Source organism: Dryobates pubescens, chromosome 18 (assembly GCF_014839835.1).
Source record: "Dryobates pubescens isolate bDryPub1 chromosome 18, bDryPub1.pri, whole genome shotgun sequence".
In the NCBI taxonomy this organism is placed as follows: domain Eukaryota; kingdom Metazoa; phylum Chordata; class Aves; order Piciformes; family Picidae; genus Dryobates; species Dryobates pubescens.
In genome coordinates, this window is record NC_071629.1 from 17,627,668 (window position 1) to 17,654,810 (window position 27,143).

Consider the following 27,143-nt stretch of genomic DNA (forward strand, 5'->3'; position numbering starts at 1 on the left):
AGACTTCTGAGAAAAAACAAAAACAATTAAGATGCAACCATTTCAGAGATTTTTGTAGTCTGCTTCATGCTTTAGGTATTTTTATGTCTGAGGTATCAGTAGATACAGGGACATATTGTCCCCACACCTTGTATTCTGTTGCAATGACTGCTCTCCTTGATCCAGTATGTTCATCTACCATCTATCATGGCTTTATAGTTACAAGACATTATTCTCTGCTTGCTTGCTTTTTTTTTTTTAACCTATGTGTGTTGCTGAACACCATTTATTTATTTTTTCTCTGAAGCTATGTGAAAACATTTTCCTGAGCTGCACTGTTTCCCAGTAATTAACTTCTCTGTGTGATAGATACATGATCACCTTTTCCAAATCCCCTATATTTCCTGATATGTATTTGTGTACATGAAGACATAATATACATACAGTGTGTGCATTGTAGATGTGCATACACAGTATTTATGTTATGTATGTAGTTATAGCTTTAGGGCATTTTGAGCCCGTATGTCATTCCGTCTGTCCTTTTGAAATAAACTAAAGGTACTTGCCTGTATGTTGTTGTTCCCTCTGTGTTTAGGCTGAACTTGAGGATACAAGATTCAGCTCTCGGTGATCCCAAGTTTTTGCAAATCTAAATAATATTTTAGTTTCTAAAAAGCAGCTTCAAGAAGTGAACTACTGTGAACTACTGGAGAGAGTCCAATGGAGGGCTGTGAGAATGATTGAGGGACTGAAGCATCCCTCGTACGAGGAGAGGCTGAGAGACCTGGGTCTATTAAGCCTGGAGAAGAACAGCCTGAGAGGGCATCTTCTTGGTGATGACCAATAGCCAACAGGTGGGGGACAAGAGAATGGGGCTAGGCTCTTTTCAGTGGTGCCCACTGACAGCACAAGGGGCAGCAGGTACAAACTAGAACCCAAGAGGATTCACTTGAACTTAAGGAAAAACTTCTTTACTGTGAGGGTACTGGAGCACTGGACTGGGCTGCCCACAGAGGTTGTGGACTGTCTCTGGAGACTAAAAACCTGCCTGGATGTGTTCCTGTGCAACCTACTCTAGGCGACTGTTGCTTTAACAGAGGGGTTGGACTGGTTGATCTCCAGAGCTCTCTTCCAACCCCCACTACTGTGTGATTTCCTAACTCAAAGCAGAATCAAAAAGGTTAGCATGACAGTTATTAGACCAAATAGTTTCCCTTTTTTTAAGTTTAGCATATGTTGTATATTTAGAATGAAGTGAAGTCAAAATTGCTTGTGTTTTATGTTTCCACTTCCCCTCTCCTTCAGACCTTCATTATCTTTGCACAATTTCCTCTCTGGGCTTTTAGCTGAAGATGATGGGAGACAATCTCAAGAGCTTTTTATTTATTTACTTTTATATAATTGAGGGAGGCTGTTCTGCCCATCACAGTGCTGAGTGCAGTCACTTTGGCTGTGTCTGTGGTGTGGACAGATGTTTGATGGCATATTCAAGAGTCTGGTCCACATGTTCACTGCATCTGCATCATGATGCATAGTGCTCCTCCAGGCAATTTGGAAGGAAACCCTGACACACAAGCCAGAAGTGACCTGGCTTGTTCTCTATGAATTAAGTGAGTAGGGAACCTCACTGAGGAATGCACCTGCTCTACTGCTAGGATCTGGTCAGCACATGCACCAGAGTGCAGGACTATGAAACACTGTGGAGTAGACTTAGCCCAAAACAAGGCACCTCTTGCACCATATCCATAGCAGCACTTCCTAAATGCCTGTGTTATGCATTCAATCATAGCTGACTGTGGCTGTTGCAGTTGTAAAATATTATTGCTAATGTATTAATAGCTATTAATAGCTATCAAATTCTGAACCATTACTGGTAGTTGTGTGTACTCGGGAATTTATCAGGCAGCTAGCCTGAGTCCTTGTTCTAGTCCTATTATATCTTACCACTGATCCCTCAGAAAGGGGTGAAGATTCCCCTATCTATAAATCTTGTTTATTTTTTCAATTTATGCCTTAGCTGGCAGGCACATGTAAACTTTTTTTTAAGAAGGGAGCTAAATAGTAGATGCTAATTTATTTTCATTCTGTACAGTTACTTATGAAGAAGTCTCACTGAAGAGTTCTGGCTTAAGCTTTGAATAGATTAGAAATGATAAATTGGCAAAAAAAACCCCTTTCCTATTTGAAAAATATCACTGAAACCAAAGCCTTGGCATTTAGAACTGCTAAGAGTATGGATGTAAATACTAATGACAAGCCAAAAATAACTACTGTTAATACTTATTATTTCTGAATCCCTGATATGTGCTTGCCAAGAATCGGGGAATTGATAGGGTGTGAGAAATGTTTGGAAGGGCTTTTGGAAATCATCTAATACAGCCTCCTGCTTGAAGCAGAATTATCACCACCCTGAATAGAGTCAGCTGTGACTTGTTAAACCAAGTCCTAAAAGCCTGCAGAACCTCCTGGGCAGCCTGTTCTAGTGCTGCTCTGTATTCCTACTGTAGAATTTTTTGTCCTAACATTTAATCTGCAGGTTTGGACTGCTGGCTCTTGTTTTACCTTCTGCCATGGACAAGAAGCATTTGACTTGGGTTTTGTGATTTGCCTTCAGGCATCTCAGGGTTGCTGTTAGATCCCTCCTCCTTAGCTCTTCTCCTTACAAGAGCCAAGCAAGCCAAACTACTCTGACCTCTTTGTAGTTTGTGAGAACAGTCAGTCATCTCATAGATCATCTGGAAGAAAAAAAGCCAGACAACACATTAAGAAACTGAATTATCTGCCTTTCATAAGGAACAAAATTACAGTCTGTATGATATGAATTAATTTGGGGTTTTGTGTAAAAATAAAAAACCCACCAAAGTAAATTTTGTAAAGGCAGGGGAATGAAGATGTAAAAATCAATGATTTTGCTATATTATCTGAATATGGTCAATATTAGCACTATAGATTAAATATAAATTCTGTAAGATAAGAATTAATGTTTAGTTACATCAGTTGTCAATTACAGGCAGGGAGATTTTTAATTGCCTAAAGCCAGGCTGGATGATTAAGCCATTTTCAGAATGAAAGAAGGAAAGGCAGCTTAGCTGCTGGCTAACCTACTAGGATTAGACCTAGAATATCCAGGGCTAAGTGGTTTGCTTAAATGCTCACTCGGTGTTTGACCTTGGATTTTTAAGAGATACATAGTGTGATTTTTCAGCACCGCTTAGATACATAGGAAATAATTCTACTGGCCATCTATAGTTTGGAGGGTGGGGGTGAAAAATCCTTATGCACTTGTCCTTACTGATGTGCTACAGTGGAAATATTAATGGAAATAATATTGCTGTTTCTTATCAGGGTTTGCTTTCTCTTTGTCTTACACCCCCTCCACCCTCCCCACCCCCGTTGTCCTGTGTGCATGTGTAATACCTTGTACTGGAGTCATGAATCAAAGGTGCTACTTTGTTGTTACTTCACACAAGATCTGAGTGTTTGGGAGGATGCCTGCTTGTTTAGAACACCTTCCTGATCTCACTGCATAATCAGCCCTGTTTCTTTTCCTGCATCTTAAACCTGTCGCAGTTACTTGGGATGTCTGCTGTGTGTTTCTGAACTCCAGAGTGTGAGAGAGAATAGAACAGAATTAACCAGGTTGGAAAAGACCTTTGAGATCATCGAGTCCAACCTATGATCCAAGGCTATTTAAGCAACTAAACCATGGCACCAAGTGCCCCATTCAGTCTCCTCTTAAACATCTCCAGTGATGGCGACTCCACCACCTCCCTGGGCAGCACATTCCCATGGCCAATCTCTCTTTCTGTGAAGAACTTCTTCCTAACATCCAGCCTAAACCTCCCCTGGTGCAGCTTGAGACTGTGTCCTCTTGTTCTGGTGCTGCTTGCCTGGCAGAAGAGACCAACCCCCTCCTGGCTACAACCTCCCTTCAGGTAGTTGTAGAGAGCAATAAGGTCTCCCCTGAGCCTACTCTTCTCCAGGCTAAGCAACCCCAGCTCCCTCAGCCTCTCCTCATAGAGCTTGTGCTCCAGACCCCTCACCAGGTTTGTTAACTTCTTTTTAAAAACCATTTTCCTCTTTTTTTTTTTCTTAATGTGTTAAGGGATTTTTTTTTTTTTAATCTGTTTTTATATAGGCCTGTTTTTCCAAGTTGAGCTGGTAAAATTTTGGTGTGCTTTTGATCATGCAGAGATGTTAAGTTACATGGTAACTGTAGATGGACCGGACCCTTGGACCAGACCCTTTAAAAGTTACTGTGCACCAACCTAAAGGCTGCCTTTCCTCTTTCAAGCTGTTTCATGGGATGGATGCTGGTAGTGTTGGAAATATTGGGCTCTTAACAGTCCAATGAAGTATTTAACAACCCTGTCTGTATGAGGCTAGGGAAAGGCTGCTCTGTTGCCGCCATGGTCTATGCCCTTTTTCTCATCTCCTCATATGGCAGCCAGCTTTTTTCTGTTTGCACAGACTGTTAGTGGTAGAGACCCAAATATTACCCCATTGCTATTATTTTATACTCTTACCAGCCTTCAGTGTAGTACAGAACTCAAATTTGCTTCTTCAATTCATCTTTCGTATATTCACTTTTCTGCAGTGGCTAGATCATGATGTTAAGCAGCTTAGATGAAACGAGGTTGTGGATGTCGACTTTACTGCTTGGCAAGTTAACTGCTAAGTTAAGTGATGTTTTATTTACAAAAGTATGAGTACTATGCATTTGTTAAACACTTCAAAATGTAACATTTTGAGGAAAATGGGCTCGGTGGGATGTAAATTATTTTGCTCAGTCATAAATCGGTAGGAAGTTGCTCCCTTTTTCTATTTTATTATTTATTTCTTTTTAGAAACCTGAGAGGTTTTTGGTGACACAATTTAATATGCAAAACAGTCATTCTTAGGCTTATCTCTATTGTGAAACTCACCAGTTAGCCCTTGGCAAACTGCAGTCTAAAATCCTGTTAAGCACCTTCTTTCACACAATGTTTGAACCTCTCATGGTTACTGTCACTTTTTGGAGGGGGGAGTTGTAGAGATTCTGAAATTTTTGATCACATCTCATTACTCTCTAAAGAGACATTTAGCAGCAGATTTAACCTGTAGTACTTCAACTTACGAAGTAGAAATAATAAAGATAAAATAATTTGCCAAGGCAATTGGATTGTAAGCAAACTCAGAAGAAGCTCGGAAGCATGAGAGTTACCAAACTATAAAAGTACATAGGTATAATGAAATATTGTAGTATGCTGTTAACTCCTCAAAGTTGAGAGATCTGGTGAGGGCAGATGGAATGAAACAAAATTACTGTGCCAGGGGAAGTTTAGGCTGGAGGTGAGGAGAAAGTTCTTCACTGAGAGAGTCATTTGACATTGGAATGGGCTGCCCAGGGAGGTGGTGGAGTCACCATCCCTGGAGGTGTTCAAGAGGGGACTTGGTGCCATGGTCTGGTCATGAGGTCTGTGGTGACAGGTTGGACTTGATGATCTTTGTGGTCTCTTCCAACCTTAGTGGTACTGTGATACTGTGAAATACTCTCAGCAGCTGTTGTAAAAAATGCTCCTGTTATATCAGCTGTCTTCTCTGCAAAGCTGTCAGAGATGACCCTGGGTGGGGAGCATTCAAGGCAGAAAACAAAAAAAGGGAAGGTAACTTTGTTAAGTACTTCAGAATGTTCCTAAGGAAGAAAAAATATTATTCTGTTCAATAAAATATTTTGAGAAATCTTATAATTTGTTGGAACTGTATTTTTACAGTTTTCTTTAGTTTCAAAGTCGTCTTCAGGTTTAAAGTCAATCTGAAGGAGACTTCTCTGTTTCAAAAACACTTGGGGAAAACTGTTGAAAATTCGTCGGTAGTCTATATCAGCATTTTTTCAAGGAAAAGGTTTTAGTTCTCCTTTTAGTCACTTTATCAGGACTCAATTTTAATACCTTTTTTTTAGGGGGGGTGGGGGTGGGGATTGTTTGCAGAAGTTTTTAGGCCTGTGGGTTTTTTTAGTCAGGTTTCATATGGCAGTGATTTTTGAAATGCCCTACGATGAAGGCATTTTTAAGGAGCAGCAAAGTGAACAGTTAGTTTGAAAGAGATTGGCTTGTAGTTTCTTTAAACTGTGAACTACACTGCATAATTGTTTTCATATGGTAGTTGATACTCAGAGGGCTACATGTGAACACTAAGAGAGATGATAACCACTTTTACTGGGTTATTGTGAACCCTACACATTTCCAGATCCCATACAAGTCTTTCATACCAGCTATTTAGATGAACTACTACTACATCAGTGTTTGTAGTGAGACTTTGCACATTAAAAGACAATCTATTGTGTCTCTAAGTGATAAAATGTATTTGTGTACACATACATAACCCTATAAATGTATTTATAAGCATATAAGGCCTTTTCAATGTTCAGAAGGTCCCTCCTGTGAACAGTCTTGTCATCAGATGCGTGTGATAACAAAAAGGAAAAGGGCATGATCTTTTTTTAAGAGGCACTGTGTGACTCGAACTATTTTAATAGTTATTTTGCTGGACAGCTAAATGATTGCATCAGTCACATCAAACAGCTGTAACTGAGCATACAGGAATGGCAATGCAGAGTGACCTTTTAGTTTGCTCATCATTAAGCTTAAGTTAGTAGACCTTTCAGCCTGATGCAGATTTTTCTTCGAGGCACCCTGCTGTACTTTTCCTCTTTAAACTCTTGAAGCATTACCTATTTTAAGAATCTATTGTGCCCTGAAGGTATTGTGACATTTACTAATTCTTCCTCCTGGACTTTCCAGACTTTGTGACTGTCTCAAGCTGTGCTGGACTTGAAGTACAGAAGGCTTGTTTTTGAACTATAACTCAAAATAAACACAATAAATCAAATTGCAGTTAGCACTATGACTCTTTCATGCTGTTCGTGCATCCGTGTTGTTCAAAGAGTCTTTAAATGCATTCTTGTCAAAAACTAAAAAGGCACATGAAGTTATTTTGCATGCTTCAGAGTACTTCTCTTCCTTGTTTCTTTCCTTTCTGTTTTATGGATACAATTTTCAGCCCTGTACAAGCATGCTGTTTTATGAAATAATTATTTGCTTTCAACTGCAGTCAGCGTATTTTATGGAGGAAAAAAATAATCTCTGTAACAATTGTTGTACTACATCTTTTGAAAATTAGTCATTCACAGTTTGCTTTTCTGTTACTGCTGAGTAGGATATTCCAAAATCACATTGAAAAAAAATTCATAGAATTTGTTGTTTTAGAAGTTTTTCTCCTATGTCCTATTCTCACCAAAAAAAAAATAAGGTCTGTAGAGATGGCTTTCTCTAAAGCCTAGCTGATTTCCAAATCAAGTTGGTAAGCTGAATTGCAGGCTCTTTTTTACTTACTGCTGGTTTTCTTTATTACTATTGAGATGTTAGGAGTTGGTCTCTTCTCTCAAGCAACCAGCACCAGAACAAGAGGACACAGTCTCAAGCTGCACCAGGGGAAGTTTAGGCTCGAGATGAGGAGAAAGTTCTTCACTGAGAGAGTCGTTAGCCATTGGTACGTGCTGCCCGGGGAGGTGGTGGAGTCACCATCCCTGGAGGTGTTCAAGAGGGGATTGGACATGGCACTTGGTGCCATGGTTTAGTAGTCTGAGGTTTTGGGTGACAGGTTGGATTTGATGATCTTTGAGGTCTCTTCCAACCTTGGTGATATTGTGATACTGTTAGGTTGGAAAATTGGAGGTATTTGCTCATTATTTTCATTCATCATAAACAGCTGATGAGGTAATTGAAATGCCTCCAAAATGTCATTTATTCTTTAAGTTTACACCATTGTTTCCTTGAGTATCTAGTGCAAGCGAAATAGTTGGACATCAGTAAGAATTATCATCAGTGTTCAGCAAAGCTTCAGTCATGTTTTGTAGGAAATGCTGCTCAGAACATAGAGTAGAAACAAAAAAGGTAGCATCCTTTGATCAAAAGTGTAATTCAATAAAAGGAACTGCTCTGAAATGTGACTCACTCTGCTTTTGGTGGACAATGGACAAGGTGTTTATGTTTTCCTTTATTTATTTATTATTTTTACTTTAAAAGCCAGCAGAATTCCTTGGCTTTTAAGTCAGAATTAAAACCAAGGAAGAGGTAGGTGATATTTTAAAGGCCACTGTGCCTGGTGAATCACAAATAGGTGTAAACTATTCACACACTGACTTTGTTATTTGTGAAGATGAAACTAGTTCAAGCGTGAAAAAATATTCCCTCAGATGAAATTGAAGGAGCTTGTAGTTAAAACTGTTTACATAGAGCAAAACATAATTCTAAAGGACATTGACAGCTTTGGGCAAAAAATATCTGATGGATTAATGTTATTTTAGTGGCATTAAGGATGTATTTTCCTAATCATTTTCTCTGGCAGCAAAATCTGTATGAGTTCCTGCTCTCTCCCACTCCAGACAGAGGCTCCTGATTAAATTCAGCAGTTCCTGGTTTGTATGGCAGAATTAGTTTAGGAGTGGTACTGGAAACTAGATTTTTTTTTTTTTTGAGGGGAAAAAAAAAGTTGGAAAGACAATCAAGATTTGTTTTGTGGCACAGAACATTATTTTCAAGGCTACGAGTACCTCAAGGGACATCTAGGACTTTCAAGTCACTTCCATGTGGCAGTGAAAAAGATGACCCAACAACCCTCATCCTTATTAGCAAATCAAGCCTTTTGTGTTTAGAAGATGCTTAAGGTCAAGATTTGTCCCTGAATGACTTGATTGGTTTTCTGCACTCTCAGCAATGACCTGTCCTGAGCCTCCTCTGCTACCTTACACATAGCCAAGCCACTCTTGCCTTATCCCTCCCTTCTGTCACTTCAGTCTGGAGCAGGCTTAAGAGCAGAATTGAAATTACAAAATCTTCCCAAGCATCTCTGTGTAAGGTTTCATTTCTTCTTCTGATCTACCCAAGTGAATGTATTTCTTCAAGCTTTGCATTCACACACATTTTATGGGCTGAGTAAGTGGGTTGCTTCAGTCCCACTCCATCAGGATAGGTAAAAAGCTGGAGTGACTGTCTCCTTTCTTGTTCAAAATATGGAGCAGCATGGAGAATGGTGGGAAGCTTACCTAATACTGTGAATATCAATCAACATTTCAGGAAGAAAGGCTATATAGCCATGTTCTGAAAACACTCAGAGGGAGAGGCAGGTGAAAATGAGGCTGATTCACCTACAAATCAAAGCAAAACCAGGTATTTGAGTATAGCTGGTTTGGTATGGAGAGGAGTTGATGGAGAACTAAAAGAAAAAGAGATTTGCAGATTCTGTGTAATAGTTGTACTTTGTGTTCTGAGATGAAAAGCTGAGAGTGGGAGAAGTGGCTGAAAGAGAAATGAACTTACCTTGTTCACTGCTGGAACCAAGAAAGTACAGTCATGGGAAATCATAATCTTCTATTATGTAATTGGGGGGAACATATTTAAACAGTCCTTTATTGTATGTCGTGCTTCAGATTCTTGCTGATAAAAGCATAAATAAATGACAGAAGCATCTAGTGACTGTTCATTAGCTAAACAAAAAGTGGAATACAGGATTCCTTATGGCTGGCTTTGCTACCTGGAATTTAATATGTTATCTGGCTTGGGCAAGAGTTGAGAAAGTCCAGGTTTTTTTTCTTTTTTTCTCCCTTCTCAGAATAGCTATGCTCAGTAGTTCTCAGTTGCCCTGTTCATACTTTTATATGCAACTCATTTTCAATTATCAGTGCAGAAGCTGGAGTATGGTATCAATGTTATCTGAAAGAGAATTTTAACATAGCGTGGGTCTAGTATGTCAGGGAAGAATAACTGATAGATAATATATTAAGGAAGTTAATAACTGACAAAGAGGTCAGAGAACACAGGAGGATTGTGAGCAGTTGATATGAAACAGTTTAACTTTTGAAACAATGCAGTAACCAAGTGAGACTTAAAAGCATAGAACAGCAGTTCATACTGCTCAGTGGAGCCAGAGAAGTGTGGTTATCCAATGCAGCGTAGAGTTCTGCACTGAGTAAAAGGCAGGCAGGATGGCTGCCGAGAATCCAGACTGCATGGCAGAAGTCAGCAAGTGGCTAGGTGTCCATAAAGAGCAGTCCTGCATTATACTCATTGGAGTCATAGAATCAATAAGGTTGGAAGAGACCTCAAAGATCATAAAGTCCAACCGGTCACCCAGGACCTCACAACTATTAAACCATGGCACCAGGTGCCATATCCAGTCTCCTCTTGAACACCTCCAGGGATGGTGACTCCACCACCCTGGGCAGCCCATTCCAATGGCTAACAACTCTGTGAGGAACTTTCTCCTCACCTCGAGCCTAAACTTCCCCTGGCACAGCTTGAAACTGTGTTCTCTAAGATTAGGGAACTAGATAAACCTGTTCAAGACCAAAAGGAGCAGAGAAGAATCTTTTTATATTGGTGTAAGATCTCTAGGAGGAAAGATTACTATTGCCAGAAACCTTTTGGATGCATGTTATTTAAAAGTAGGAGGTCATGCCTGAAGTTCTGAAGTAAGGACTAATTTTCTGGTGTGGTCAGCACATTAATGTCATTTTGCTTTCCTAGCTTTTATGTCTAGGAAAACATTTTTATTTATATTATGCATGTTGGCATTGACATTTGGATGTAGTTATTTTTGAATCAAAGTAATAACTAGGAACTCATGGGAAAATACCTCTCGCTTAACTTGTTCATCTGTTACCTAACTTTGAATTATAGTAAAAGTTAATTTCAACTAAAAGAGCTTAAAAGAGAACATGCAAAAAATTAAATACATCTTTAAAAAAAAATAAAATACAGAACCAATATTAAGATTGTGTCACTACCTGACAAAAGCAGGGGCAGTCATGGTGTCATTTGCTTTGGAGCCCCTTCTGTAAGTGGCAAGGAATTTCATACAAGTTTATAGCTCTGGTACTGAGGGGTTGAAAGATGCCAGTTAGTTTTCCATTTTTTGACATTTGTGCAGAAAATGCAGCACTTGTAGGTTGTAATAAGGTATCATGTGTGAATTGGTGAGCTCAAGAGCAGTTTTAGTAGAAACAGTAGGATGAAGACAGTCATGGTCGGTTGGAAGAGCTTAACTTCTTTTTAGCTCTAGGTTGTTTATTTTTCTTTTGAAACAAAGTGGAATTATGATTTTAAAGTTCTGGAACTTGCATTGAGAACTCTGTTCATATTCTTGTGTTTTCTAGTGTCTCTCAAGCCAGATACAGTCTTAATTTATTAATTCAAATCATAACTTTTTTGGGGTCCTTTTCATAGTGCATGATACAAGCTATCAGCACTGTCACATCTTGTTTAATAAAGGAAGGTTTTGTAGTTAGGGAAAAGTGGAAAAGCTTGACCTGAGATAGGAATTCTGGAACAGTTGTATTCATATTTGTATAACTGCATATTGTATCTAAACAGGGATTCATTTAGGTAGTCAGACTAAGGACATACTGTTTTGGTGTGTGACCTTCAAAAGCTCTAGAATTTTTAAACCTGCTTTTAAAATGCAGGCAATAATAGTACACCTAAGCACGGTTGTCCCCTTAGTCTTTGCAAAAGGGCTGTTAAAGCATTCCTAGAATACTCACAGGTTCTTAGGAACCGTCTGAATAACAGATACATGTGCTATAATCCCATGCTACCCCTATCCTTCCTGCTTTGAGATCCTTCAAGTTCTTTCAGAAAGAGCTGTATTGATGCATTGGCAGATTTTGCAAGCAAAATAGATAAGGATTTGTGGACTGATCAGGGTTTGTGGAGTTTCACTAACCTGAGGGTGTTGTGCCTGAAATAGCACAGGAAGCCTCAGAAAATGTCACTCCTCAGATATAATTATTAATAAATAGAAACTATTTTGAGCTCTTTAATGAAAACTTGTTGCCCCCTCACACCATTAACTGCTTCTGTACTTTTATTCTTTATGTGAACATAAGGGGTCAAATTCTACCTTATGTGAGCACCAAGGTCTCAATATTGAATCATAACGGAGTTGTGTGTGCTTAGCCAAGAAAGAAATTAGACTCCTAAATTCCTAAAAGTTATTATATTTTACCTCAGAGTCTGCCATGTACAGCCTAAATTACTTTCTTGTATGAATTCTTTTAATAAGCAACAGTTTCACATTCACATAACCTGCTTATGCCTGTGTGGCAAATTATTTATAGTAAAAGTCACATGCAGTATCTAGTTATTCTCAGTTGGGGTGTGTAGAAAAGTAACAGGTAGCAATGAGATCATCTCACCAGGCTCAGACAGGGGCTTTTTCTTTAATTTTTATACCACAAAGGTGCAGATGGTCACAGAAGACTACAGCCTTTGCCAGCCGGTCATACAGGAGTGATGTACTTTTAAGTTTTCCTCATAGCATATTCAATTCCATTTAAATATTGCAAAATGCTGAATTGTAAATGTTAACCTAGACATGAATAAAAAATGCTGATATTTTATTTAATCAAAAAATAATTATGGATAGTGTGCCTTTATTGTATTATTTAAGATATTTCATTTTACATGTAGACTACAAGTTATTGCAGAGGGTTTCATATATATATAGATTTAAAGAGAATTTGTTTCTGATACATAAAAAAATGCAGAAGACGGACTTTTGCAGGCTGTAAGGAAAATTGTTTGCTTTTGAGGGCTGTCAATTGCCTGGCTGCGGAGAAAGCAGCCAACATGGATTTAAGAAGGGCAGATCCTGCCTCTCCAATCTGATCTCCTTCTATGATCAGGTGACCGCCTGATGGATGTGGGGCAGGCTGTGGATGTAGTCTGTCTGGACCTCAGCAAGGCCTTTGACACCGTCCCCCACAGCAAACTCTGGGCCAAGCTGTCAGCTCTTGGCTTGGACAGCAGCACTCTGCGCTGGGTTAGGAACTGGCTGGAGGGCCAAGCCCAGAGACTGATGGTGTATGGTGCCACATCCAGCTGGCAGCCAATCAGTAGTGGTGTGCCCCAGGGATCAGTTCTGGGCCCCATTCTGTTTAATATCTTCATTGATGATCTGGATGAGGGGATTGAGTCAGTCATCAGTAAATTTGTGGATGACACTAAGATGGGAACAGGTGTTGATCAGTTAGAGGGTAGAAGGGCTCTGCAGAGGGACCTCGACCGACTGGACAGATGGGCAGAGTCCAACATGGTGGCATTTAACAAGTCCAAGTGCCGGGTGCTGCACTTTGGCCACAACAACCCCATGCAGCGCTACAGGCTGAGGTCAGAGTGGCTGGAGAGCTGCCAAACAGAAAGGGACCTAGGGGTACTGATTGACAGCTGGCTGAACATGAGCCATCAGTGTGCCCAGGTGGCCAAGAAAGCCAATGGCATCCTGGCCTGCATCAAGAATAGTGTGGCCAGCTGGAACAGGGAAGTCATTGTGACCCTGTACTCAGTACTGGTTAGGCCACACCTTGAGTACTGTGTCCAGTTCTGGGCCCCTCAGTTTAAGGAGGACATTGAGACTCTTGAACATGTCCAGAGAAGGGCAACAAGGCTGGGGAGAGGCCTCGAGTACAAGCCCTATGAGGAGAGGCTAAGGAGCTGGGATTGTTTAGCCTGGAGAAGAGGAGGCTCGGGGGAGACCTTATTGCTGTCTACAACTTCCTGAAGGGAGGTTGTAGCCAGGAGGGGGTTGGTCTCTTCTCCCAGGCAAGCAGCACCAGAACAAGAGGACATAGTCTCAGGCTGTGCCAGGGGAAGTTTAGGCTGGAGGTGAGGAGAAAGTTCTTCACGGAGAGAGTTGTTAGCCATTGGAATGTGCTGCCCAGGGAGGTGGTGGAGTCCTCATCCCTGGAGGTGTTCAAGAGGGAACTGGACGTGGCACTTGGTTCCATGGTCTAGTAGTCATGAGGTCTTGGGTGACAGGTTGGACTTGATGATCTTTGAGGTCTTTTCCAACCTTGTTGATTCTATGATTCTGTGAAAAACTTCTGTAGCCAGTTTACATGAAGCATCAGGAAATACATGCTTTTCAGGAGTGTTATCCAACTTCTGCTCTGATCAAATTCCTTTACAAAAAAAAGAGAGCTTTTTCGTTTGTTTCTGTATCTTTGAGTTCATTACTTTCATGTTCTATGCAAAAGATAAAGCATCTATGCATGGGAGATGTGACTTCCAGTATTTAAACTGCTAACTGATAAAACTGAGAAGTGGAGGGCGGGGGTGAGGCAAACACATTTGTACTCCACTCTTTAATAAAATATTGTAAGAAATAGCTAGAAAGCTTCCCCTTTGACTTTCATCTGTCAGGTTTTGGTTGTAACTTTGTAAAGGAATTAGTATTGACTTCTCTCAGGCAGTTTTGGAAAGGAGGTGAAGAGCCTTCTCTCTTGACGTTCAGTATGTTTTGTCAAATCGAATACTTCCATTTGAAGTGCGAAGTGAAGGCTGATGTCAAGAAATGCCTTCAGCACAAGCTGGTGCTGGTCTCCCGTGACTTCCTTCTTTCTTAAAAGTATCAGATTAGGTTGTAAAATGATGGCAATGTAGCTGGACATAAACACATTTATTGCAGGCTCAGCAGCCATTACATATCATTAGTGAAAGGAGGCAAGGGGCGAGGGGACTACTCTGATGTCAGTTTAATTCTTTTTAAGGACAAATGCATTCGTATGAGAAGATGCTAACTTTATGGCTGCTTGTATACTTGAAGTTCAGAACCTATTACCGTCTTTATTTCTTTGTCCTGTTGGTGACCTTACAGTCAACTTTCAAAGCAAATACAAATTGTTAGAGCAGTAGTGTTAATAGGGGAGCTGGGAATAGGACATTTTAGAAGTTGTTTTCAATTACATTATTTATGAAGAGTATGGTTTATTAGCATCAGACCGAATCTGTTACAAATGGGAATACACTTTTCTTTAGCAGTAAAATAGAAGGCACAATTCAAACAAGGAAACACATCTTTTACACCAGCAAATCTCCCCTCTCTGACATGAAATGGTTTTTGTTAGAAGATCCCGTACTTTGTGTGTGGTCATGAGAGGACTCTCTGCTTTGTGTTGTTTTCCTTACTGAAGCAGACCTAGTTTATTTACTCTCTGAAATTTGTTTCATCCTTCTGATTCAGAAGATACACCTTTTTCACTGTACAAATCACAATCTCATGGAGAAAATACCTGGATAAATGTAATTTTCTTGCAGTGGGTCTCCTTTTGTGCTTCTCCTTTGTTACTGTTACATAGATCTGACCTTCTTCCAGGATTTGACACATCACATCACGTATCTTACTCTTTTTTTTTTTTCAGTGTTATTTTATGAGGTACTTTCAGTTGTCTCATTTGGTTTAAAACAAATCACACATTCATGTCCTAAATGTTTCACTAGTCAGAATAATTAAGTTGATCAGGTCTGGGAGCATTGGAAAGAAAATAATAGGGTCATTGAAGCATTCAGGCTCTAATGGGAACCCGAGTTCTTTTAGATACCAAACCTAATAATTGCTTTACACCTGTATACACACTCCCAGTGAGGAAGTTCACATTAAAGGTTTAGTGGTACACTTTCAATACTCTGTTTCAAGGGAATCTTAGTACTACTTTTAAAAGGCTAAGTTGTTTTGATTATTTTTTTTTTAAACTGTTTTGTTGTTGCAAGGTTTATGTATCAGTTGTAGCTTAGCTGATTACTCATCTTTATGCACCAGCAAATATTTTCACCTGAGGTTTTCTTAGTGGAGGTACAATATGAGTAAATTCACTACAAATAACATTTAATAGCAATCAGAAAAATATGAAGGCTCTCGTCTGAGTTTCACTGCTTTGAAACAATTTATTAGCCCAGTAAAACTTTGCTGTGTACAATTTAGCAATATGCAGGCTCTGAGGTTATATATGATGATGTGTGTAGCACAGCATAACCATTGTAGGGATATGATTGCTGCTGAAAAAGGCAACTTCATAAAAGCGAGGTAAAAATCAGTGTTACTTTGTGAGATTGTATGACAAATGAAGAAATAATTATAACTTCTCAGTTCAACAGAATTCTGTGTCAAATTTTTATGAATGCCAGTGGTACAGGCTGTCACAGAAATTCAAGTACTTTTTATCACAAACAAGAATGAAAAAGTACTGACTAGGAAAATGACAGCTATTCAGAACAGGTTTCAGTAAATTCCAGACTCAAATGCTGGTCACAGTGCTGCTTGTTATTGGAGAGGATTTGAACTGATGCAATCGTTCCTCTTCATCTTCTTTTTATTTTCCCACCTTTTATAAGTTTAGCTCTCAGCTGAGAATTCAAACTGAAAAAGAAATGGAAAATGGCTGTATATGTGCCTGCATTGTACTGACATGAAGGCCTATTTTGCACTGTAATTTTAAAGGCCAATTACCCTTGGAGGAAAGGAGAAAAATAGATTGATTTGTCTTGTAACCCCTGAGGCAGGCATGTGTTGTCTCAAGCTAAAGCTTTTCCTTTGCAACTCTTGTGGAAGAGCTTTCAATGCACATCCCAAGTGGTACTATTTAAGAAGACAGCAAAGTTAAATTAAAATGTTAAATAGATCTTTTAAAGTTTTAAGGTATTTTAGATTATTGGGTGATTATTTTTCTAACTCTAGAGTAAGCAATAGTGAAATTTATTTTAAGCTGATTACTTGAAAATAGGGTTTACAAATATATATATATATAAAATATACATATTCATAAATACTTCACTGTAATAGGTTCTCTTCAGCTCTGAATAGGTTAAGTATCTCTTTTCTGAATGGAATTGTCATACAGATGGTCAACATCCTAGATTTGGGTTGCAAAAGTGTGTTCCCAAACTGTATCGACCATGGTCATAGCTGGATTGTGCTGAGCTGGTAAGTGTCATCACTTGCCATTTAGCACAAAAACTTCTCTCAGTATTCATTTTAAAAGCATTTTTATGTATAACACATAGACCATAGACATGTTCTGCATTTTCATACAAATCAAAGGCTACAATTAACGGTGCCCAGCTAGGCAGGGCTGAGTGGCAACAGTAAGATTAGACATCTCTTTGTTCTCTTTAGAGCCTTTCGCTCTCTGTATTTTAGACCTGGCTCTGTACTACAGCACTTCTGAATATTAACAACTGCTGTTTGGTAAGTTAAAAAGAATGCAGGTATCCACTTGAGCGCACAGGCTGTTCTGGAAACCTTGAAATGAAGGTACTGCGTGTTATCTAAATGACTAACATCTTTGAAACAAACGTTCTTAAACAGAATACACATTCACATACCAATCTATCTTACCTCAGGGCTTATGATGTTATGATGATAATTTTGGCACTTCTGATTCCTGCAGAGAACTCAGGAGATGTCTGTCTCCTTTTTTTTTTTTTTTTTTTTTTAATTGGGAAGAACTGTACAGTTTTGAGGGCTGTTCTAATTCTCCTTAATACCTTTTCTTCCTCCCCAAAATTTTCCTACTAGATACACAGCCCATTTATTTTCTTCCTCTTTATTTATTCTATGTATGTATTTCTTCTAAAACCTTTGCTTACTCTTCAACTCCTTTTCTTATGTATCAATATATTGGTAAACATCCCACTAAACCAGCTCAAGAACATAGTTTTTAAATTCCTGTAAGATCAACACATTTCTGTGGTTGGTTATGTGCTGTCAGGGTTTGAGATCTTTGAAATACAACAACAACAAAAGAAAAACCCTGCTATTTCTTTGACCATCATAACAGCATATAGTGTGGCGCCTACCCAAAGTGGTTCTGCTTTGACAGGGGGCTTGGACTCAATATCTGGAGGTCCCTTCTAACCCCTAACATTATGTGATTCTGTGTATACTCACATTATCACTCAGTTTTCATGTGGAAGCCTGGGTTTGACCTAAACCAAAGTAAAGGAGATGTTAGACATCACAGCTAGAGCATTTGCTTGATTTGAAACTGATGCGGAAAGAACCATTTTAGCTGCCATTTAAGTTTGATTGTCAAGACTTTGTACTTAAGAAATAAATGTTGAGAACAGGGATGTCATATCACTTAATCTTTTCTTACTTTTGGTTACAAGTATATCAAATCCAAATGAATGCAAAATGACCCAGTCTGATGGTTATAAATGGTCTAGTGCAGTTTTTGCCAGGCATATGTAAGGTACCTGTTGAAGTAAGAGTGTTTATAATACTAAACAAATCAAAGAAAATATATTAACTTTTCTGTTTCCCTTATTGCAGTTAGAAACTGTTCTATTTACCTGCTTTATCTATTTGCAAGAAAGATCTTTTGGAACGTGCTGTCTCTGTCAGAGAATTCTTATTGATGTCTTATTTTGACTACATTTCTCCCATAACTGTTTTTTTTACGACTGCTGGGTTTTAGTTATTTTTTTTTGTGTAGGCCACACATTTTGAAGGATCTGTTTGAAGTCAAATCTCACAGAATTGTGGTTAGGGAAGCTGCTTCTCTCAGGGTGCTGGTTCTCAAAAGGATTTTGTTCTAGACACCAGCAACAGTTTCGAAGCTCTTAATTTCTTTGACTTTCTCAGCTGGTGTGCTCTAATCATGTCACAGGAACAGGCCAGGTAATGTAGAGAACAGAGTTTGACTGGAGGTTTTAAGAAGGTGCTGGAAATTGATGGGCTTCCCTGCTGGTTCACACTATATCAGTTTTACTTCTGCCTTTTACGCTGTCAATTCCTATTTCCAAAATGATTTCCCTGTCATTGTTGGTAAAATATGCTGATGAAGGCACATGCAGTCAATAAAAACAATAAAGTTAATTCTTGTCGTGGATTGCTCTTTAAAGCAATTGATAATGCCCTGTTACATCCAGTGACATTGTAACTTGTCTTAGTTTTCTTTATGCATAGATGACTTAAAGAGAAAACTGTAGGCTGCCCAGGCTAAAATGATTTGGATTTATTCCTACTTGTTCCGGTTATAGTCAGTGACACTGTGCCGAAAATATTTAATTATCTCTGTCAGGAAAAAAGGGACACTGGTAAAAGAGCAATTCAGATTTCCACCCTTTTTCTAAAGGAGAAATGCTGATGTCATCAGTACCATAGATGTAGAGTTTGTTCCTTGGAATTCTCATCTGTTGTGGCATCCACTCATAACGTTTTCACATGTCCAGCTTACTTGGTGTTTGTGCAATCATTCAGTATACAAGAAATTACCTTGCTCCTCTGATTGTTTTCCATGTTATGTATGTTTGTGGCGCTTGTTGAAATACCCTGGACTGTATGAGTGTTTTCCCTTGTGTTGTTCATGAAAACAAGAAGTGTTCCAGTAGCTTTTCCTGGCGAATGAAATTTTACATGTATGAAATTTTACCTGAATGATTAATAAATGCTTGTTGCCAATGCTTTCATTGAGGCCCAAAGACATAGGCCATGCAAATTCCATTGCAACATGCATTTCTGAATCTTTTGCATAGTCATAATTATGTCAAAAAGAAAAAAAAAAAAGAAGCATTTTACTCATTTCTGAGTGTTCTACTTTCTTCATATGGTCATTTTCAAGTCACCTCAAACTGGTACCTTCTTTTTTCTCTGGGCATTGAACACTTTGCGATTGCCAGCTATGTGAAGGTTAATTCACCTTGGGGTGGGTAGGTATGAGGGAATAAATGGGAAATTAAAAATAAACAACAAAAAAAAAAGGAAGAAAAGAACAAATATGTAGTGATTGTATAAGTTAATGATGTGAGCTTTCAAAATAAATTAGCATTTCAGAGTTTTCCTTAATAGGGCTTGAGTCCTCCAGCCCTGCTGTGCTCAGCTACAGGCTGAGCACCCAGTGCTGTACACTACTGCTCTTCCAGATTCAATGTTTAGACACTATTTTAGGCTCTTATTGATTTGATTAATGTCGTATTTCTTAGCTAAGATATTCTCTAAAATACTTGTTCAGGTATGAGGGTCTTGTGACCCCTGTCTTTGAACAAGGCAAAATAGTTCTGGTAAGACTTATTCCTGAAAACTCCAGTATTCTTTTTAGCCCATTTTTCTACAACATTTAGGTGCTTTTTGCATATAGATTAATGTTTCAACCTTTTCTTTTCTTTTTTTTTTTTTTTTGTTTTTTTTTTAAGGGGGAACAAAAAGCATTTGTCTGCACCAACAATGTTTGGCTGTTGGGTTTATGGGATTTTTTTGGGTGATTTTAGGAGTTGGTTGTTGCTGGGGTGTTTTAATGCTAATCAAGAGGTGCTGCAGTTATTTGCATTTGGGAGGAACTTACATACTCCTCCTGATGAGCACTCTAGGTCTGTAGGGAAATAAGATTTCAAAATCAATCTAGTGTTCGAATTGAGTGTTGTAATTAAGGCACAAAGAAACACTTCTAATGCCTTAAATGTCCTAAGAAAACCCCACTAATCCTGGAGAATTAGTCAAGTAAGGTACCAAGCCCAAGGTAGCAGTTTATAATACAGTTATAATTTGAATATAAGGCATGTCAAAGAGATAATTTCTTTGTGGTTGTTACAGGATACTAATAATACATATTCCAATCCAGTACCTTTGAGGGATGGTTTTGTAGACTCTGTCTTTTTCTATTATCAGATATCTCAGTGCCATGACTAGTCTGATTGCATAGCATCTACATTATTACTAGCATTGATTGTTCATAAAAATGTAAGGTTTGTAATTAGGAGAGCACAAAGTTACTACCTGGAAGAGTGGATAAGAAGAAAGTGAAATGGAAAAGTCACTTAACCTTGGTATTGCAGTTTTGCAAAATATAATTTATTTTTTCTCCTAATATAACTGAGTTTTATGTTAATAAAAAGCTAATAAATCTATGGCAGCTATTGAAACATCTCTTTTAATAACAGGACTAATGAAGGAGCAGAAAGGAAAAGGAAAAACACATTTTACAGCTTCTGCAAAAATACTTTACCCTAAAAATGTGGGTTTAACTGATAGCAATTTCAAGTGCTTTATCCATGCATCCTATAAGAGAAAAAGGTGAAGCTGTCAAATTCCATACTACTAAAATACATTGTCTGGAAATTACAGGTTAAGGGTTTTTGTTTACTTTATGGCATCTATTTATTGTCCTTACACACTAAGCTTATTGTGATTTGGGTTTTTTTGGTTGGTTGGTTGGTTTTTTTATATCAGTATATTTATATTATGTGGTGAATAATATGTATGCATCAACAGCACCTCTACAGATATCTTTTATGTCTTAGATATTATTTATTCCCTCTTGGTACTATACTGAGTGCAAGAAGACTTGAGCAAGTAATTGTTATTATAACAAAGTCCATAAATATCTCCTAGTGGAGGTGTAAAGTTTGTATGGCCAAGATTATGTTCCAGTTTTATATACACTAAAAAAGCAGCTACTAATGTGATTTCTCAGCACTTAATTGGTATATTTACTTCATTTGAATTTGATCCAGCTAGCTTGAAAGATTAAGATTATATAATAAAATGCTTTGTTTTCCATTTTATTCCTTCATTGCTCTGCCTTTTACTGCTACAAGGAAAAGTCCATTGAGCTGGTGGAAAGACCACTTGTTCATTTCTGAGAAGGATTATAAAGTGTGCAATACAAGCACTGCAGATGCTTCTTAAATATCCTGCTTTTAAGGGAGATGGACTTCTGACATAAAGAAACACAGTTCTCATCTGCATGAGTAGATGAGCTACCCAGAAGGCACAATTGGTACACAGAGAAACTATTACCATGTTTTCTACTAATTTTTACATGCTTCTGAATTGTACACCTGAGCCTTTTGGCAATGGTTTGTGTCTGAATTTTAAATAATCTTAGGTTACTGCTGCTGCTTTTTATTTTCCCTCTCCCTCCCTACCTCCACCCCTGCTGCAATACAAGTGAATAGTTTTACCATTTATTGATGTTATACCCAGTTTTATGCTGGTATAGTCATGTTTATAAGCCAGTCTTGCTTTGTATTCTATTCCATATGGTCTGTAATGTTAAAAAAAGCTAATAAGTGCAGCTGCTGGAGATAACTTATGTTGAAGGTGTTATAAATGTCATGATTTTGAAAAAATTTTGCTTCAGTCACTGAAATACCAGCCCAGTCCAATTTCAGATCCTAATATGAAAGCATTTATTTTAACCTAGTGGATGTTTACACACAGTTTATACCCAGTGTAGAAAGTAGTCATTTCTTTGTGTATGTATTTATATATGTACTCATCCTAATGCTGCTGCTTTTTTTTTTTAACCAGATGTAAACATGAGTGCGCGCACACACACACACACACGGGAGGATGCACACAAATTCACTGTTGAATGAAACAGGTTTCTTTGGAAAGAACAAGAAAGGCTTTCTATTAACCTCCAAAATTTTCAGATACTCTAAAGCTTTCACATAGGTAGTAACTTAAACTAATCACTCCCATTCCATTTCTATAATGAGCTGAAAATTTTATCGAAGTGTAATTGATGAAATGTAATTTTTATCCTGCTTACATTTATTTTGTCACAACTGACTATGAAGCGCTCCAACCTTTGCAGCAAATGCTGGCATTGTTTCTTACTGGTAACAATGGAATCTTTATGCCCCAGCTTCCTTGATTAGAAGAACCTTGTGATTCTTTCCTCTCTCTCTCTTGAATCTTTTGGATTTTGCTTCCATTTTAAAAATGGAATTGTTTAAAAGAACAGATTGCTTCTAATAATTGAAAAAAGACTTTGTCATCAAGCTGAAGAAGACAATTACATGTCTAGTTGTTATGGCTTTGTTTTGTGTTTTCTTTAAGTCCTGGCTCCTCAGTTGTGCAATTGCAGGAGAATCTTAACTGTCACTTGCAGAAAGTGTTTGTCTCTACAATGGCCCAAAACCAAACCAAACCAACCAAACAAACAAAAAGAAAACCAAAGACCCACCAGCAGTATGAAGAAATCAACAATCCTTGGACTGTTATTCCTTTTTCAACCTGTACAGTTAACAGTCTTGAAATTATGTCAAGAAGTAGTCCACTGGTGAAGGCACTTCCCCCCCTGAGAACAAGTGTCACTCAGCTCTTTACTCTGCACTGTTGCAGGGGGACAGCAGCATGTTGGAGTCGATAACTTTGCTTCTTGGGTTTTAGACAGCATTTTTGTGCTTTAATTTCCAGTGCCTAGTGACACTGCAACCAGTGTAGAGATTTATTCCCATGCAAAACAGATTGACTTAGGGTAATTTGAATACTTTATGCATGGATAGATTCATTAGGAAAAGGAGGCAAGGCAGAACTATAAAAAGAACTAATAATCTTGCTAAAGGAGCCGTTAATTCCCTATAGCATTGGAGACACTTTCATTGAACAGGGAAATGGAAGGTTCATTTTGCTGAGCCCATGCAGTCTGTACAGGCATCCTCTGTTCTTTGTCCAGAAACAGATCACAGAGATGACTTTCTTTGTCTTCTCCAGAACCTTTAATGTGCTTGGACCATTTATGGCTTTGTTAGCTTAGGAAGAGAATAACAGAGTGGTAAAAGTTGGAAGGGGCCTCTGGAGATTATCTTGCCCACCCATCCCACCCCACTCTCTCCTCAAGCAGGGTTCCCTGAAGTCAGTTGTCCAGAATTGTGTCTAGATGGGTTTTGAATATATCTAAGGATGAAGAGTCCACAACCCCCCCCAGGCAACTTAATACAGTGCTAAGTCACTCTCACAGCAAAAATGTGTTTCCTAATATTTGGAAGTAACGTCCTGTGTTTCAGTTTGTGTCCATTGCCTCTGATCCTCTAACTGGGCACCATTGAAAAGAGCCTAGCTCTGGCCTCTTTGCACCCTCCTTCAAGTATTTATATACATTGGTGAGATCCCAGGTTAGTCTTTGCCGCAGCCATTTCCACAGTCTCTGGATCACTGTCAGCAGCTTTTTCACAGAGTGCGTTTCTACCCATTATACACACTGATGTCTTGTGCTTTGTGCCTGAACCTTCTGCCTTGGCCCAAGTTTATCACTCTCCCACAGCAGCTTTTATGGGAAATGGGTAAATGAGGTCATTTGTAAGACAAGCTGAGAGTACCTGCTTGCCTGCACTTTGTCTGTCAAGCTTTTTGCTTCTGAAATGACTGTTGTTTTATAATGTTCCAGTCCTACCTAAGTAGTCCCAGCCATATATTGGGACACCCTGATGCTGGAGCACTGTAGGTACTGTACTGACTCAGACAGAGAGCAGAGAAGGCTAGGTCAAAAGTAAGCAGTCACAAAAGCTAAATAATTTCTTTTTATTTTCAGTTGTGTAGCAGGACCACATTTAAAAAGAAAGATCAAAGCCTCTCAGAAAACCAAGCAGGGGTTAATTTTCTGCCCCTTTGTGTGTGTGTGTATGTGTGTGCATGTGTATATTCATCACTTTAAAATTTTATTTTCAAGGCATTTAGGAATGTGGCTGTGACTTTGTGATTGTTTGCCTCTGATAGAGATATATTTATTATTCATTGCAATAATTACTGTGTAATATTTTATACTAAAAGTTGTTCACATTGCACAATCAGGAAATGCTTAGGAAGTGGCTGATTTAACTGTTCTATTTTTAACTCCCTACCAAATTATAGTGAAACAGTGTTAGCACTTTAATACTTCAAGCATCTCATAGGCTTTTCACCACCACACTGGTCACTACGTTCTCATGAAACTTGCAATGTATTTTTCCAGAGCTTCTGTGCATAAATTGTTTTTAAAATGAGATTATTGGGGTTTTTTTACACAGAATTGTACTTGGTGTTCTGTTTCCAAGGGGACTGTGTTTCAGGATTCTCCTAATGCTTTTATCACCCAGCTTCTCTGATCAAGAAAGTAATTTATTGCTGATTGCAGAACCCTTGAACTCAGTCTGGCAGCTGCAATGTGAAACTTCTCTGATCCAGTCTCCTAGTTACTTATTTACATATCATTTGAAATGATTTTCAGGGCTGTTTAAAACCTCTTGACATTGCATTATCCATGTTTCAAATCTTCTGGTGATTTATTTTTTTCCTCTCTTTGTATTACAGATAACAGACGAGTCACTTTGGAAAGGTCTCGTTCTCGCCACAATGGAGCAATCGCAGCTGTATGATTCTTCTGATGCCAAAGAATTAGCGAATTGTTTTATTTACAATAAAGTGGAAATACTTTGAAATGAATTTCTCATATCAATTGGCAACGATCATAAAGGAATGTTGGTATTGATTAAACGAGAAGGTGTATAAATATTATGTATTTTTAAAGCTATTGCTGAATAATCCACATACTGTATTTTATTACCCCCAACCACCAAGATCTGTAAACAGTGTTAAACAGCAAGACATCTTATTTTCTTATGTTACTTTTTTCCTCCTTGTGGGTTTGGTTTTTTTTTTTTGGTTTTTTTTTTTTTTTCCTTTTTTGATTTTATTTTTTTAAATGCTGGCAACTTAACATGAAAAGTGTTGGGGATTTCTAGTTTGTGTTTTATATTGGTGAGAAAATACAAACGTCGAAAGACTACAGCTGTGGATTCCATTTTTGCAGTTCTGATTTGGACATGAAAGGGAAAAAAAAGAAATAATAAAATTGTATGTTTATCAATTCAGAGATGAGCTGGTCTACATTATCAGAATCTTTTTTTGTGACCATAACAAAAAAAAAAATAAAAATAGCAACACCTAGCCCCAGTCAGGTTGCTGAAAATCTTATCTCGATGTAAACGCCTGGTGGATTCAGCTGTTTTGACTGCAAGTAGGATATACCACATATCTACACTTCTGGTGATATGGTGATGTATATATCACTGCTAAACAAAATTTGACTAAAACAGAGCATAGTATTTTACCAAAACTAAATGCTATCAAGGGCAGGATACGTTTTTAACTGTATCTAAGGAGGGATTTTTCTAATCATGCACTTATATATTCTTTATAAAGATACTTGGGGGAAAATGCGATTGTCCTATTTTAATTACGCTAAAAATACCTTTGTGTAGGTTTTTAGAGACAAGCTACATTATGAAGTTATTCAGAACTGCCTCTGAGTTTTTCCTCTGTTTCTCAGGTAAAATATGTAGCAGGATCTTTGCTGGTGGGTTTTAGTGCTGAGGGTTTAGCAGCGAAGAACAAATTTTCTACCAGAGCACTATATAGCAGTGATCAATGATTGCAGCAGTCTGATTTTATTATTTTATTTTTTTTGGGGGGAGGGGGGTGAAGCTCTTCCTGTTCTACTTTGTATAGAGGCCCCTTGCACTGCAGTACCTCAGGTGAGCAGTCAGTTTAGTAGCTGACACTGTGTATGTTCTGCCACTCAATGGGAAATAATAGTTCTCTTTTCTCCCCAGACTCCAGTTGAATGTACAGTCTGTCTGGTGTTCAGGTCAGTCTTCACCATCCTTTTTACTAAAGGTTCATTGCTTGCCTGGATGGGATGGAAGATTTTAAGCAGGAGTTCCAGTGGAACTACTCATACGTTGCTCAGCTATCTTATTTTTAGAAATAACTGAGATGCTATGTAGTAGATGGCACTCTTTCTCAAATTATTATTGCTTTTCACTGATTGATCGATTATTATGAATACTTTTGTTGCCTGGTGTTATGGGGAACTTTTTTTTTTAATGCTATATAATGACTATTTGGAAAGTAAAGTGTCACATTTTTTTCTGTGCACGAACTGCTAGCTCTAGAGGAGCATTTGATACTGAGGCAGTGTAACTTTGCACTACTGCTTGAGCCAAGCATCTCTGTACAGTAGATTGTTTTTGTTTCTCTGGTAAGATACTCTTAAGATTATCTGACTAGTTTGGGATAAATTCTCACATTTTCAAACCACAGCGATCGATATCCAATTATTTTAGGGAAAGATACAGCTTCTTTTCCATCAAGTATTGAAATAATGAATTTTTTTAATTGCCATCAAAGAGGGTTTGCTCATTGCTATTTCTCTAAACAAAGGAACATAACTGAAGCCTAGTGAAATATGTGCTGAAAACTAAGACTCTTCCTAAACAGTTTGGGGTTTGTTGTGGTTTTAGTAGCAAAATAAAGAGTTGTATGGTACTCCAGAAAAAAAAACATTAAATATGCGTGCAACAGGATTGTATCTCCCTGTTCATCAGTAAGGGATACAAAGAAATATATCCTGTTTCATGTAAGGTCAACAACAACCTGCTATTGAGGCATAATTTTTTTTAATGCAGCTATTCAAGTTAGAGCTGTAAAAATGTACAAAGCCAGTTTAGAGGGATTAGGTTGGTAATGTCTATATAAATTTGTACTACAACCAGCAGTGTGTTAGAATTCAAAGCTTCAACTGA

The 27,143-nt window shown here is 38.2% G+C and overlaps 1 protein-coding gene across 1 annotated transcript in view; it reads left to right on the top strand.

Moving 5' to 3' along the window:
* The window catches only part of DIAPH2 (diaphanous related formin 2), a 229,682-nt gene extending 204,680 nt beyond the window's left edge, over window positions 1-25,002 (top strand). The window contains exon 28 of the mRNA XM_054169316.1: window positions 24,871-25,002. Within this exon, the coding sequence (XP_054025291.1) occupies window positions 24,871-24,935 (65 nt within the window). The 3' untranslated portion in view covers window positions 24,936-25,002. The remainder of the gene's footprint in view (window positions 1-24,870) is intronic.
* Window positions 25,003-27,143: the final 2,141 nt, after the last annotated feature.